General features: G+C 44.3%; 1 protein-coding gene across 1 annotated transcript; it reads right to left on the bottom strand.

Annotated features, from left to right (window-relative positions):
* Window positions 1-5789: 5789 nt before the first annotated feature.
* HOXD1 (homeobox D1) lies at window positions 5790-7577 on the bottom strand (the record flags this gene model as incomplete). The annotated part of the gene is made up of 2 exons (XM_084643266.1): window positions 5790-6688; window positions 6986-7577. 2 exons carry the CDS (start codon window positions 7575-7577, stop codon window positions 6369-6371), a joined length of 912 nt encoding a protein of 303 aa, XP_084499392.1. The 3' UTR covers window positions 5790-6368.
* Window positions 7578-15791: the final 8214 nt, after the last annotated feature.

Below are 15791 nucleotides of genomic sequence, written 5' to 3'. Positions count from 1 at the left end.
CTGATAAGAATTTTTGTGAGAGGACAGTTAATAATTTGTTTTATTTTACTCTTTCATGTGTAAATTATTGCTCCAATTTTTACTAAAAAATAGAGTGAGGGCTCACATTTTTAAAAGGAGATAATAATATAGTCCGTATGTTTGTTGTCTGGTTTACCATTTTGTTCCTTGATCCTGAAAACAGAGCTATTTATGCAATCAACAGTATATTTCAAAGTAGTCTGTGATGACCCTAAAGGAAAGGTCTGTGGTATTGTAGTGCAAGTGGCCCACACACATTCAATTCTGTGTGACCATTTCAAACTTGATGTGTTCTTATTGCCTGCATCTGATTTCCAAGGAAACAAGACTTTCCATGATTATTTAAATAGCCAAAGCGCACATTATCCAAATGTTTATTTATCCCACTCAGACATAGCAACTGCATGCCATTTTTCCTCCATAGAAAATGACAAATGCACCTCCAGCCTTCCAAGCCAATGGTTTTGTTACATCTTCTCTGACAAAAATATATAATTTTTTTTTGGAGATCCTTTTGTGGACTGTGGGCTTAAGCCAATAGCATCTAGGTAGAATGTAATCTATGACTGATATAGTCATTTCTTTTTGGGTTTCTTTTTTAATGATGTCTGGGGGAAAAATAAAGCAAAAAAACCCCATAATATTAATTATTCTTAATAATGCAGAGCATGGTAAGTATTTGCTAAGGTCAGGCTGGAATACTGTACTAATTCCAATGAGAATTACGAACTGTGCCTTTATTCCTGTTAGCATAACCAACAACCTGTTTCCAACTGCTAGGCATCAAAGTGAACATATGCAACACCCAACTGCTGGGTTTAATGTTGAATGAATAAATGTTAGACCTTATCTATCATTTATTTGTCTCATGTGTACGCCCATGTATATTACAGACATTTTTATTCAATTATTCAGGAATTGGCACATGAGTTGCATTATCTCATTCCTCTGGGTATCTTGCTGACAGAATAATGCAAAAGAACAGGAACTAACATGTGTACAGTTAAGATTGTTCATGGGGATCCAAGGTGTCATTAAGCTGCCCATATCATTTGAGAAAAAACTATATTTAAAATAAGCACTAGGTTTTAGCATAGAATGTGATTATGTTCCTTCCCATGAATTTTTTCTGACTCTTGTAGAAGAGTTGTAGGGTTTAGTCTTAATTTGCAAGCACATCCCGATATTCAGACTATGTCATTCTGATAGATACAGAGCCATGCACTGCTACAATGCAAATGTGTATTTATTTATTCAGGAAAATATATGGCATAAGACAATTCATTGTAAGTGGCTTGGTGTGGTCAATGGCCTCCCTGGAATCTTTCCTTTGACTTCAACGGAACAGGAGCAGCCCCAAAATGAGGAATTTACCTGGCCTTTTTATAAAATTGATACATTCCTCAAAATCAAAGTGACTGGCATGAACATGGAAACCATTACGAAAATGAAAACCATGACAAACCACTAACCCCTAAGCCATGTGACAATCTTAGAGGCAGAAGCAAAAACAGCTGGTTTTGAAGTTTGCGTGAGAACCACATGCTGCTAGGAAAATATGTTACTGTGGCTGTATGTGCATGTGTATTTGTAGTTAAAATAGAAGGAATACTAACAGTAGGCTTGGTGGGGGAAATGTGTTTTAAAACAATAGAAATTATTTGTAAAGGAATCCAGTCATTTTAAATATTTGGATAAAAAAGTTTTGATTTGGATTTATTTCTCCAATGCTTGTTGTATGTCACTTGTTTTGGATCTTCCTTTTTTATTTATTTTCTCTTTTAAAGGAGCAGTCAGAAGTCAGTAGCTATTTTCCTAGTGTTTTAGTGAGTGATCAGCACAGGCTATGAACATTCGGTTTTGGTGCCATTAATTTTATAAGAAGCTGTAAACATTTATTTTGGTTGCAATTAGTTTCATGCAGGTAATCCAATGACTATGTTTTTTTAATGGCAACCTAAGAAGTGAATCAGCTATTTACGGATAAATGGTAACATCGTGCGTCGTAGAGGAAGTGTCTGTGCATGTGTGTGTTTGTGTTTGTAAGTATGTGTAATTTGGGGCTTACAATCTCATTTTACTTTGCAAATGCACGAAAAATACAATGCGTAACCTAACACTTCAATCTTGGGAGGTCACATCCCTCAAGTACTAAAGATACTTACACCATACTCATTGTCAAGAATCCCTGATGTGCCCCCAGTGCAGCCATCTGTCTTTCACCTCAACATTCAGCCTGAGATATCTCGTCTCTTTTTTACACTGTTTGGGAAAATTCTGTTTCCTGTGATCTCCCATCTGTGATCTCTCTATCTGTGTTAGCAACAATCAACAGAGCAGCCACTGGTGATGATTATACTTGATGCTTCAGAGGAAGAGAAGTTCCAGTGAAAAGAGAAAGGCCTCTATTTCAACCTTTTTCTGAAGGGCACCTCAGGATGGAAGATACAACATGGAGGTTGCAACTTCACAGCCTATCTGATCAGTCTAGTTCCCAGTCCTGGTTTGATTTCTACCTCTTGGACCTAAACAACAACAACAGCCATTTTTCTTCAAGGATGGGGCAGATTCAAGGTATGATTTTTGGCTTGCTTTTGGGCATCCAAGACATAATTGTGAACATTAACAACTTTCAGGGAATGTGTTCTGGGGCACAACAGTGTTAGCCGTGCCACAGAGTATACTAGAAGGTAAAAATTAAAATGGAATTTTAAAATCAGCTGTTGGAATATTTATAGCCCTTTGCCAGCCACAAAAAGACATTTCAAGTGAGGTGTAGTGCTAATCACAGACCAGCAGACTGAACTTCTCTCTCCACAGAACTGGCATAACAGGAGAAGTGCTAGCTTCCCCATGCTACCTAGACAATGTACTGCAGCCCTCATCTGCAGAGAAATTCAATCTCCAGGCTCATCAGCCCCTCAGAGCTCTCTGTCAAGATTATCAACAGAATGAAAAGTAGTGCCAGTTGTGATAGTGGTCATGTAATGTGGACAACTGCCAACTAGGAACCACAGTGAGACCACTACACCTATTTCACATAGGCCAGCGAGCTGCCAACAACAGACAATGACTGTTGGATCTAAGCTGGCTTCTACCCAGAAACCCTAAAGTCACAAATCCCCTAACATTCATCCCCCTTTAAACTGGGATTTTATGTTTAACATCTATTTAGTTTCATTTTCTATTTTAAAATTCTGTTATAAGCTTATTCTGACTTCTCAACTAAACCCAGAAAGGAAGAAAATCAGTGTAAAATCCGCCCTTTGAGATTTCCTTTGGCTCTGTTTTACCTTGCTCTTTATTTTACAAGCGCTGACTTACAGAAATCAGATGAGAGAGATCAGCCTTGTTCACACTTGGATGAACTTCACTTGGCTGTTCCTCATTTTGAACTTGGAACTGCACAACAAAGAACCATCAATCCCATTGGTCTTTTGCACAAAGAGATGTCTGCAGGCAAACCAAATCTTTCTGAACTTTAACAGTCGGAGGTTTTCAAATTTGATAAGATTTGATTGTAAACTAATTTAGTATGGAGCATTAATTTATCCATACGGCATAATCAAGAATCTGAGAACTAGAAGATGATATAAGAAACCAGATCAGGCTGCAAGTGCTGTGTGAGGCCTACGTATTTACCATTCTTGCCCAAGGGCCCCTGGGAGAGGGCAGGAGGTAAGAATCAATGGGGCAAAACAGAGTAGAATGGGAGCTTGTGACGCAACCCAGGGTTGGGACAAGGTAAACTCCAGGCCCCTTCCTAATATCATTGCATTTGTTTAGTTTTGCCTGATAGCCTCTCTCTTCGGTACTGTGTTTATGTCTTTTCAAAGGCTTATTCGAATTACTGTAGGGATTCTGGAGTAAGGCAGTCCCCTTTGGGAAAGCAAAGCAGGGATCCAGGAAATGCTACAGCCGCCCACTACACACCGGCATACATTCTTGCAATGGACCTGCGGAGAGCAGATAAGCTGCTCCGGGCACCTTTGTTTAAATGGGGACCTTTTAGACATATTGGTCTTTTTGGAGGTGGCAACGGATACCTTGCAAAGGATCAAGTATTTTCTATTCTTCCTTGTCTCTGTCTCTTCTCTGTCTGAACTCTCTCTGACCCTGCTCTCCTTGGAGGTCTTTGGGTGGGATAAGAGCGGTCTACGCCCCTTTTAAAAGTTCAGTTAAAAATGAAATTAGGGGACCAAAACTTGCTGCATTCCCGCTAACTGCCAGTCCGGTCAGTGGTGATGTTGTGTGATCAAGGCGAGCAGAATCTGGCCCTTGGATTCCTACACTGAGGCGAAAGGCTTTGAATGAGCCGGACTGCTAGGCAAGACACCATAACTTGGAGGAGATCAGATTTACTCCTCCCTCAAGATGTAAATGTGAAGCCACCGGGTGTTTTCATACGTGTGTTTGAATGGGCAGGCGAGAGACTTTCAAATAGCTCCCTCTGGAAAAGGAAATATAGATCAGGGGTTCCGTGAAGTTGTTTCTCTTTGCATATGTGTAGATTTCAGATTTTTTTCAAGGCAGGGTGCATTGCCATATCAAAGACTTCTGGAGGAGAGACCGGAGGTCATTGAAAATGCGTCCAGCCTGGAGACCCTTTGAAATACCGACACATCACTGTGGGTCCTCTGTTGTTTTAACCGAGAGCTAATTAGCATTATGCGGTTGAAAGACAGATGGCCCCAATATATAAGAATAATATTGACAACATTACATTGAAAAGTGTGACGTCGTTTTCCAATCAGGTTATTTTTTAATTTCTGAGTTCACTATTGCTAGGGTTCTGCTTTTATACAAGTGATTGCTTTTGAGTGACTGACTTTTCAGTAGTCTTTTTTTTTTTTATCAGGAGAGTATTATGAACATATTTCCAAGTGGTTTAGGCTTTTTTAAATAGGATTGTGATGTCCTGGGTAATTAAAATATTTCATCCATGTGGTTTGATACTAGGATGTTTTTCAAAGGTTTGTAGTTCAGGGATTTACTAGAAAAACAAGTGGAGATTCCCTAGCATGAGTCTTACTCTTGGTTCCATTCGAGACTGAAGGTCATCCATTGAACTTCGGAAACAAGAACATGCACGTGTTCCTTTTTGCTTCAACTCTCTTTTGTGATTCTTGACTTTGGAAGTGTGAATTCGGGCCTTCGCGCCCCTTTGATGTGCTGGTACCCTACTGCGAACCACCCTAAAAGTTTTTTTTTTAAATTAAAACTACCCTATTTGCAAATCACGCTTCTTTAGGCTTTTGCACTGTAAAGGTGGGAAACAGGAAATATGTACCTCTTGTTTTCGTAATCACATTGCGTCAAAATCTTTTTTGTAAGCCCCTGACATCGGAAAAGGGACAAAAAGCATTGTATTTACTGTTATAACTTGTCAAACATACTAAAGCAAAGTCTGACCCTGGCAGAAGGCATAAAGACAAGATAGCAATGACGCTATTAGCGTTCACCAAAACTTTCCCACATCCATTTCATTTGAATCTGTTCTGTAACTATGTATTAATTTTGACTAATTTTCAACTCTGGGTGATTGTGTATTTTATTTTTCAATAAAAACCAATAACCATGCTCTAGCACTTAATTAAATTCAGAATTATTCAAGACAAAGCCTGTTATTCACAAAATATAAATACAATGCAAATCCGGACACCGCGTTGATCACTCGGAGTATTGACATTTAACAGGTCAGTTAGTCCTTGATAGTACTGGAACTATATGAATGGTGATTGTCTCCCGCCCCCCCCCCCCCCCCCATTCAGGCACATTGAAAAGTAGGAGCAATTTAAAACACCTTGTAGTGCAAATGTTAAACTTCTCTGCCAGTGCAGAAACTCAACTGAACCAGCCAGTTTGCATCTTCTTTGGCTTTCTTACGAATAGCAATAATCCTCCTTTAACTTATTTTCGTTGTATATATATTACTAAGCTGGAGGACTCTGCGTGGTCTTGTTTGACTTTTTAAACAGACACAGGCTCAGCGTGTGCCGGCTACTTGACCAAACAAGTCATAAGACCTATGAGGAAATTAGCAGAGTGTTTTGACCGTCAGCTTTCCCTGATAGACCCATAAATAAAATGTAAACAAGTTGCAATAAAGAGCAATTGTATATTGTTACAGTCCGGCATTAAAAAAAAAATAGCTACATCTAATTCCTTAGGTAGACACAGCCCAAATATTTCATTGGCAGTGATAGTCTTCGTGAAATGATTATTTTTTTTGGCTCGGGTTGTGCAGGATTAACACTGTTGCGATGCTTTATGCATTCTATAAAGTGTCTGAAACGCGGCCTTCCTTTCCTGGCAAGTAGCTGTCACAACAGCTGGCGTTGCCGCGATCAGCAGGAGTCTTTGGCAGGGGAGGAGGGTGCAGAATTCCTGCCTGGCTTGGCGGGGCTTTGCACGGAGGGGGATGCGGCAGGTGAGGGGTTCAGCAGCCCTTCTCTTTCCCGTTTCTTTTGTTTCATTCTTCTGTTTTGGAACCATATTTTCACTTGAGTGTCGTTGAGGCGGAGCGAGTGCGCGATCTCGAGGCGACGGGCCCGGGTGAGGTACTTATTGAAATGAAACTCCTTTTCCAGTTCTGTGAGCTGCTTGGTGCTGAAATGGGTCCGCACGGTGCTGGGGGGGGCATGGACCCCGTGGGCGGAGAGTTTGCCTGCAACACAAAACGTTTGTTCAGTAGCAGTGAGAGCTCTGGGCACAGCGCACGGGAGCCGGTTCTCTGGGCATTACGCCGGCTCCAAGGGCGAAGAGGTAACGCTTTGCATGAACGTCTCACGCGGGCGCCCGTTGCTCACAGGTATTTGAGGCGAGAGAAGGAAACAATAAGTGACCCTGCAAGCGATCACATCCTCCTTTCGCTCTTAGCGCTTAGGGCGCGCCGCTCTCCTCCTCCATAAGCGCTAAGAGCGAGCTGTGCCCATGCAGCCCCCTCGCCGAGGTTCACACTTACTTTTCTTGGGCGCATTTCTTTTCACTTTCATCCACTCGAAGGTGCCGAGCGCGCCCCCTGAGGCCGGAGAGGTGGGCTTGGGGTAGGTCCCCGGGGAGGGGGAGGCGCTCTGGAAGCCCCCCGGCTGGACGCCAGGCGGTTCTTTGAGGCAGGGGTGGAAGTGGCTTTGCCCGGCCAAGGCGCTGTAACTCACCGGGAGCGGCGATCCGCTGCCGGAGAAGATGGAAGTTGCATAGCGCAGGTGGCCGCCGCCAGCGTCCTCCAGCTGGGCGCTGGCTCCGTAGGGCAGGGCGCAGCCTGAGCCCGGAGACAGGACGTTGAAGTCCGCAGCAGCTGGACCGGAGTCGTAAGCCCCCGCCAGAGCGCAGGCAGCAAAGCGAGAGGCCGCGGCTGGCAGCGGCTGCTGCGCAGGGCGCTGGGCCGGGCCGGGCGGAGTCCCTGCGCCTGGCACTAGCCGGCGGCCCAGGTACGCGCTCTCTCCGCCCAGGGGGCACGAGGGCTGCAGGGCGACGGCGCTGGGGTCTGCAGGGCAGAAGCTAGGCGGGGCGGGCAGGGCATCGCCGCGAGCCAGGTACTCCAGGTAAGAGTTCATGTCCTGGCGCGGCTCTGGGCCAGCGGCCGGGGGCGCGGGGCAGGAGCCCGCTGCTGCCCGCGGATGCTGCCCGGGCCGCTCTCTGGACCTGCCCTCCACCTCCAAGGGCCATCGCGGCGGCGGAGGTAAATATTGTCCTAATATAGAGCCAGAGGGCTGGCACGTGCCGCCCGGTGGCCAATCGTAGCCCTCCGTGGAGAGCCCACCTCAGGGATGCTGGGTGCTGCTCGCTGCCTTCTGCCCCGGCGCAAACTTCGCCCAGGGAGAAGCGCGCTGCGGCGCGCAGGACCCGGGGAACCTCGCAGCGCCGGTAAGGCAGAGGAGGCAGCGCCGGGCATCGCCCTGAGCCGACCCGGGCTGCCCCCGCAGAGGTACGGGGCCAGGGCCAGGAGGGAGCTGAAGGTGAGACTGGGAGGGAGGCGCTGGCCACTGGGCTTAGCTCGGAAGAGTGGGGTAAAGGCGGCTGGTGCTGTGGGTGCAGAACACACGCGGGCCTCTCCAGCGTGCCCCAGGGACGTCTCCTATTTTCATGTGGCCTGAGTCTTACCCATTGCCTGGCAGAACCACTATAATCCTGACTGTGGTTATAGGGAGCCTGGCTCGGTACCGTCTGCAGTTTTAGTTCGGGAGGCAAAGGGGGCTGGCAGTTCCCTAAACTGAAATCCTAGTCACTTTGAGCACTGCCAGGAGGCTTTCAAGTGCAAAGAAAATGCTCAGAAAGCTTTACTCCTACGCTAATGCACCTGGCCAAGCCTAGGTCGACTGTTCCAACTGTTTAGGGGGGGATAGGGCAGTAATGTTTTATGTATTTCAGTGAAAGGCGGAAGTTTCTTGTACGTTGTAGTGTATCATGTATTTTAGAGGTGTTCCTAGGTTTCCCTTTGTAGTTTAATCTAGCCTTGCTTGCAATAAATGGCGAAAACTGTCTTTTGCCAGCTTTGTGGTATCTCATCCTCAGCTGTACCTGTGTTTCCTTTCCGAGAGGATCTTCGTATATGCAGATGAGTTTTTAAGAAATCCGAGGTTAAAATGCATCCGGAAGACAGTTCAGATCTGGGTGGGGTTCGATGTTACTGCAAGTCACAGCAATTAATGGACCTGCTCCATCAGATAAGTGCTTTGTAGTCTCTTGAAAGTGAATCCGAGGGCTCACAACGTTAATGGGCTCTCATGGTCCCCAGGGTGATACAATAGTGTTTACTGAGTGTTAATGACTGGCCCAGAAATAAATAAAAGGAAACAGGAAAGAGATTAGAGTAAGTTCTCTGCTCTACCAAACTTTCTAACTTTGTAAACTTCATTTCCCTTTGGCAGAAGGGAATTAACCTCGTGGAGGGAAAGATTGGACTCCACAAGGCAAGTGATGGTGTTTTCCTAAAGTCTTACAATGCAAGTACTTCAAAATTTGACTCATTAACTATTGGGCTCTATTCCAATCCAAGTCTAGTAAACATGAAGTCACTACACGCTAAAAAGGCAAGTATTTTAAATATTTTGAGTACTCCTTAGAGTTCAAGACACATGACAGAAAAGGTGGCACCTGTCATGTAGCCCATGGGAGGAAAGGGAACGGAGCTACGGTTTAAAGTTTTGAAATATGCTTCCTTCTCTATAAGAGAAATCTACAAAGTTCAGAGGCAGACCCTTAAAAGAGAGTGGGGAAGCACATTCATAATTCAGTCCTACTCTCACCCCAAATACAGTAATACACTCTCCATTGGATACATACACCTCCCACCGAATACTCAGTTCTACCAACGGTCCAGTCCTGTATTCAGTTAAAAGGGTGCAGCTCCCACTGAAATCATGTAGTCGAGGCAGAATCGGGCCCTATCCCAGCGATTTTTCATGGGTCTTAGAGTTAAGGGGTCATGCCTAAAACTGACCCCTTGCTTCTGACACAAATGATGATCTACTCCCCAAAGCAGCAGAGCACCTGCAATTCCCATGAAGCAAAGTTGCAACTTTTATCCCAGTGCTCTCAGTGGAAGTTGTAGACCCCAGGCCCAATCCATACCTTGATGAAAGAACAGATTGCGTTAAAGAAGGCAGGGTGTGGGACATGGTCTTAGAGAAGGAAATTAGTAGGGCAGCAGAAGTGAAGCATTTAATTTAATAATAAACAAGTTTTTAAGCTTAGGAACTTCTGTTAGACATTTTAGCCATTGCTTATGTCCACTGAAAAGCTTAGCCAACTTCAACCCTTCAAAATAAGGACTTCATTATTTCCTCTTCAATAAAAAGGAAAATTGCTGCGATTTGCAGCAACAACCTAAAGAGTTTGTCTCTCCCCCCCCCCCCAAAAAAAAAAAAAGGCCCAGTATCCATTCACCTGAATAATCGGGTTTGTTGAGTAGCTGGCCATTCTAACAGTAGAACAATTAGAGCTCTGCCCCATTCTTTCTCACAAACCTTCGCTTTTAAGCTTTCAACTCAATCACAGTTGGGGCTGAAATTTATTTAACATCAGTTTTGTCCTTTTCTAATGCACAGATGGCAGAAAAACAGAAGTGTTTTGGATGATATTTTTCCTAAGTCAACATTTTCTAAAATAAAGTATTGCAGGGACACTGGACCACAATGTTGATCAATGTTTTTGTGGTGCAGTTAAATCAAGAGTTACTGCAGTTAGAAAAAACACAACTACATTAAAACTAACCAACTAAGTTTTTGGTTACTGTGAACACATTCCTGGATTAGATTTTCCCTGAATACCCACTGACAGTCCTCTTTTAACAGTTACAAACTATGTTGTCAGTGATTTACCATAATGAGAGTCTCATATTTCAGTTTGAAGAGGATCCAGCTATGAACTCAATCATTATGAGCTGAGAAAAAAAAATTATTTAACCAACTGAGGCCCCCAGCTGATGTGTGGTCAGGAAATTTAGTTTTTGGCTTTATGTCCATTCAAATCCAGACTGTGGTGACAATGAGGGTCAACACACCTGTCTGGTATAAACTTCCCAGACACAGTTCACTGAGATCAAAAGAGTTTTTGGAAAAAGGCATTTTCATTGGAGTCGGAGGTGCTCCGCAGCTCCAAGCAAGCACGGGGGTTTCCTAAAAGGGGGTTGTCTGGAAAAGAATCCTGGGAAGTTCAGGGATGGAGAAGGGAATCTTACAGCTAGGGGGAAAGGAAGTGTCCGTAGGGAGTGCTAGGGCGGCTAAGAGTGTGGATTGGGCGCACAGTTTCTGGCAGGCTTATTGAGTAGCTGGCACAGCCCAGAGAAGACCGTTTGGGTGAAGTCCTGGCATTTGTCCAGAATAGGTGGAATCTGGCCTTCCAGTGCCGCTGCGCCACCCACGCAGAGAACTAGCCTGGACCAAACTATGTTAGGTAAGGGTGCGAACAATGGCGCCAGTAATCTTCTCAAACGCAAGTCACGTAAAGGAATTCGCTCCAAAGCCACGATGGATTCATGAATAGTAACATAAAATGAGAAAGTCTGACAAACCCTTGGAGTGAAGGTACACATGTAAAAAGCATTGGCACTGAGAGCACACCTCCACTAAAGTCAAAGGTAGCTTTCCCAAGGAGAGTCAGAGGACTTCAGAATTTGACCCATTTGTCCTTTTGTTCATTCTCCTTTTTTCCCCCTCCAGGATGACTGTTTGAATCCTTTTCTCCAGAGGAAAACTTACATTTTCCAGGTGCCAGCTGAAAGAAAAGTGCTTTCCTTGCCCTGTCATCCTTGATGGTTCCAATATCATAACCTATATTGACACTATGATTATTTAAGTGTGACCTTGAAATGCGCTGAGGAAATTTTACACCACACTAGCGTAGATACAATAGATTCTCCCTGAAATCTAGGAAGTGAAAGCCCTAGTCCAGATATGCACTTGGATTCTCCCAGCTTACTGTCTGATATTTTATTTTTACAGAAGTTGTTTATTAGAGACGGTTACTGATGGATCTAGATCTATACTGTGTCACACACATTCTCATTTGAAAATACTCTTAGGAATATGTTTTCAAGTGGCTCTCCAGGAAAACTGACCATGTACATTTCATGAGGGGTAGATATGAAAAGCTAATGATAAACATTTCAGCAGCATTTGCCGATATTCTGAATTGTTGTGGCCCTGGTGTACAAGCAAATTATAGGTTCCAGGCTGTGAAGGTTAATAGTGGTATTTGGAAAAAGAAATTGAAACGCAGTGGAGGCGGTAGATTGTTTCTGAAAGTTTTGGATAAAGTAAGGACTACATTTGGACAACTGGCATTAGCAAAAATGAAGTCATCCTAGTGGAATCCAAATTCAGCTCCAGGAAAAGCATGGATGCCCTGTGAAGGCAGTTCACTTCTTCCGATTGAGGAAGTTGTATCAGTCTCCCTCGGCTGACCTTCAGAGTAGTTTTGAGAGGCTTCGGAGAGGATTTCGCCCCCCCCCCCGAATGTGACAGGTGAAGGTGAAAAGGGGAGATTAACGGAGAACCTCCCACGCATAGAGGGAAAATCTGTCTTCAGAAACTATCCTGTTATGCATAAATAGGGAAAGTCCCAGTAATTCTCATCAGTATCACTGAAATAAGACCTGGGCTGGTGACTCGGAGTCTTTGCTTTCCTTCATCATGTTACATGGACTTTATAGACATCTGTAGGAAAGATTAAGTGGGGCAAGTCCTGGGAACCAATGGCTTAACAACATGGGAAAGTCCTGTTAGTGGAGTGCTAAGAAGCACACCTTCCCTGTAGCACCCCTGCTAGCCAAGCATGAGGAAGTAGGTGCTACAGAGGTTTACCCTTTCTAGGGCTCCTTAAATAAACTCCACTACTCCAGAGGCCTTAAGACACTCCCCTACTGAATCTGTTTATATTACTGTTCACACCAACACTAAATCCTGGGGCTTCTCCCCTACACCCAGATGGGAATCCTCCATTCTCCAGCCTTCCCACCCAGCCTCTTTCCCCCCTGTTGTCTCAATGCAGACTAGGGTTTCTCGTCTTTCCCCCAGAGGGGATCCAATCCTTCGAGCTACACCCATGTTCTTCCCTGCTTTGGGAAGCCACTCCCAGCCTACCTGGTTGGTATATTGGTCCCTGAAAGGCCAGACTCTCCTACCGCCTTCTATTCGCTATAGCCCTAGAGAAGACTTCGAACGCTCTACAACTTCACTGTACCACGCAGTTCTCCTCTCCTGTTTCTTTCTACTGTCTTCATCTTCTTCGCCCCCACGCCCCTTCCCCCTTTATAAGGCCCAGGTGCTTTCCCTTAAGCCCAACTGGACAGCAGGTAACCAGTCACAGGTGCACTAACCCCCCTCCCTTTTAAAGGCAACAGGTCACCCTGTGACGGTGAGATAATGCAAAAATCTCACTTTACAATGGTCAGCTAACACACACACACACACACAAATTTGTTGGATTGTTCCTACATTGACAAATTCCTTTATTTTATTTTATATTAAAGAAACACCACAAAGTACTTTAGGCTGATCAGAGCCAAACCCCGGTGTAGATTCGTGGGACTCCCTGCCCTGAAGCAATAGCACAGAGCCTGTACCTCTAGGGAAGATTTTTTTAAATTGCTCTTAACAGCTACGGTTATTTTCAAGTCCAGTTACAATTTTTCCACCAGGGAGCTTGCCAGGCAAAACTAGAATAAATTAATTAATTGACTAATTAAGCGTTTTCACTTCTGTACACGAATGTGAGCCCCTTAATTAAGTACCCAAAAGTTTGGGGTTTTATTAAGGAAAACGTTTTAATGAAATCGTGTGTGCTAAATCCTTCTGGCTGAATTCCAGATTTGTTTTTATAGGTGAGATGGGGGGCAGGAAAATATGAGCCAATGAAGATGTTCTTCTCAGAGCTGTCGCTTAGAGCGGTGGCTCTCAATCTTTCCAGTCTACTGTACCGCCAAGTTTCGCCTCATTTCAAAACTACTTGCTTATAAAATCAGACATAAAATACAAAAGTGTCACAGCACACTATCACTGAAAAATGTCTTACTTTTGCATTTTACCTTCTTCTTCTTATTAAATAAATCAATTGGAATATAAATATTGTACTTACATTTCAGTGTATAGTATATGGATAGGTATAAACAAGTCACTGTCTGCATTAAATTTTAGTTTGTAGGGACTTCACTCATGCTTTTCATGTGGCCTGTTGAAAAACGAGGCAAATATCTAGATGAGTGGATGTACCCCCTGGAAGACCTCTCTGTACCCCTGCTTGATCACCGACTTACAGGTTCATAGAACCTATAATGGCTTTGTATAGAAATAAAGTAGACAAAGCCCATCTTGCTTATCCTGGGCATACTTGTGTATTGACTTCAGGGGCAAGATTACCGGGGGGAGGAGGGGTCACAAAGTCTGAGGAGGCTGTTATCCCGACCACAGGGTCACTTTTTGCATTTCGTTTTTTGTCACTAAAGGATTCAGTTGCATCCTCCCTGCTGGAAGCTGAATGCCGAGCGTCAGCCCGTGAATATTAGATTGCGGTGTTCTGAGCTTCGGTTTCTGTCTCCTCCGGCTGCGGTTTCTGGTTGAATCCCAGCTGGCCCAGACTCGAGCTGAAGTAGGAGGAACCGCTGTCGAGTGAAAAGTGCACATTGTGTGATTGATGAACTCTTAATAGAACCAATCCCCCTTTCCTCCCCCGCCAGCCCCGCTCCCAGCAAGGACCACAGCCTGCCCACTGCAACTGCTCGCTTGGTAATGGAGAGTTGTTGTCTGTTCAGTGATTAACTTGGTATCTAGTCTCCAGCAGTGTCAGGGGCCAACGTAACTCTGGGCTAGCCCATCTACCGACTTTTAAAAATATAGGTTGTGGGTTCATAAATATATAATAGCACGTGGTCCTAGAGCCAACCACCACGGCCCGCTAATTGTACACGTAGAAGAAACCGGCTTTTCGTGCCGCCTGTCTGCCACAGAGCTATTGTTTCTAGCGAGGGATTTCCAACCTTCCCTTGGATAGACGCTGGCCAGCGTTAATGCAGTTCTTCTGAGACTATAGAGTATTTGCTGTGGCTTTCATTGTGTCTTATTATTGGCAGTCTTTGGAAATATAAAGAGACAGGAACTAAAATTGAGTGTCCTTGTCTCTTTTCTTCTTCTTCTTCTTCTTCCAGCTTTTATTTAACTGCTCAGACATCTTTCTTTACCAGCAAGAGCCAAATTAGTCTGTTGTAGAATTTGAACCAGAAGGCAGAATTTCAACAATTTGCATATTGCAGAATGTGGATCAGCCAGGGCCAAATCATGCTTGAGCTCAGCGGATTGAGTGGAGCTATTAGCATAAATCCGGAGAGCAAAACTGGGCCCTAACAGTGACCCTTTTTTGCTATATGTTCCTTTGTTCTTGTTTAATTCTCGCTGAATTAACTTTTGCTCATGAATCTACCTTCCAATCAATGTCAGATGGTTTCCTTGGTTTTCCACCGGGCTGACTGAGTGCAAGGAAGTCTGCTTTGTGCGCTGGTTTATTACTTACAAACAATTCACTACCGAGGTTTTAAAATTAGCCCCCTCTCTTTAGCCCCTTCTACATCAATAACTTTTGCAGGGTTTTACAGCGATTTACATGCCAGCTCTGCAACCCTGACCTTATTGGCACACTCTTAATAGATAGATTTTTAAGACTGTTTGTTTGGCAGGGTTGTCTCCCTCCAGCTTCCTCTTTATGTTGCTGCTGTGCAAATGATTTGATATTTATTTTACCCTGATCCCTCCTGCTATTTTAACTCCATTCGCCAAAACTTGCCACGTCCATCTCTTAGACCTGAGTCCGTGCCAAATCTGCTGCAGCCTTTTCAGAGGGTTGCGAAGTCTGTTCCAGCATCAGAGGAGCCAGTTCCCGCAGTCCACGGGGCCTTAGCATTGAAAAGGAACGGCAGCTTGCAAGCCAGAGAGTGTGCAAACATAATGCGGGAGTGGCAGGATGGCTTTGAAAAGCCAGGGCTTTCAAATCTGGAGAGCTCCCGCCAGTTTTAGTGTGAGGCTGTTACTGATGCGTTCTTCTAACGAGCAAGCTAGGGAGCTAATCATAAATACATCGGAAGGAGACTCAGAGTATGATGAACCCTGCAACAGTAGACATTTTAGTGATGTTTCTAAAACAGATATAAGCGTCAGACACCGGTTATAAAATCATCTGGGGGGAAATAAGGTTCCCGGCGTCAGCTATATGAGATAACTGTTTCATGCATTATTTCTTTTTCTATGGGCTTGCATTGTATTTTCCTACGGACCATTTTA

The sequence above is a fragment of the Lepidochelys olivacea genome (genome assembly GCF_965140295.1).
Source record: "Lepidochelys olivacea isolate rLepOli2 genome assembly, chromosome: 11".
Taxonomy (NCBI): domain Eukaryota; kingdom Metazoa; phylum Chordata; order Testudines; family Cheloniidae; genus Lepidochelys; species Lepidochelys olivacea.
The sequence above is the reverse complement of the archived record's forward strand: the minus strand, read 5'-3'. Positions and strand labels throughout refer to the sequence as shown.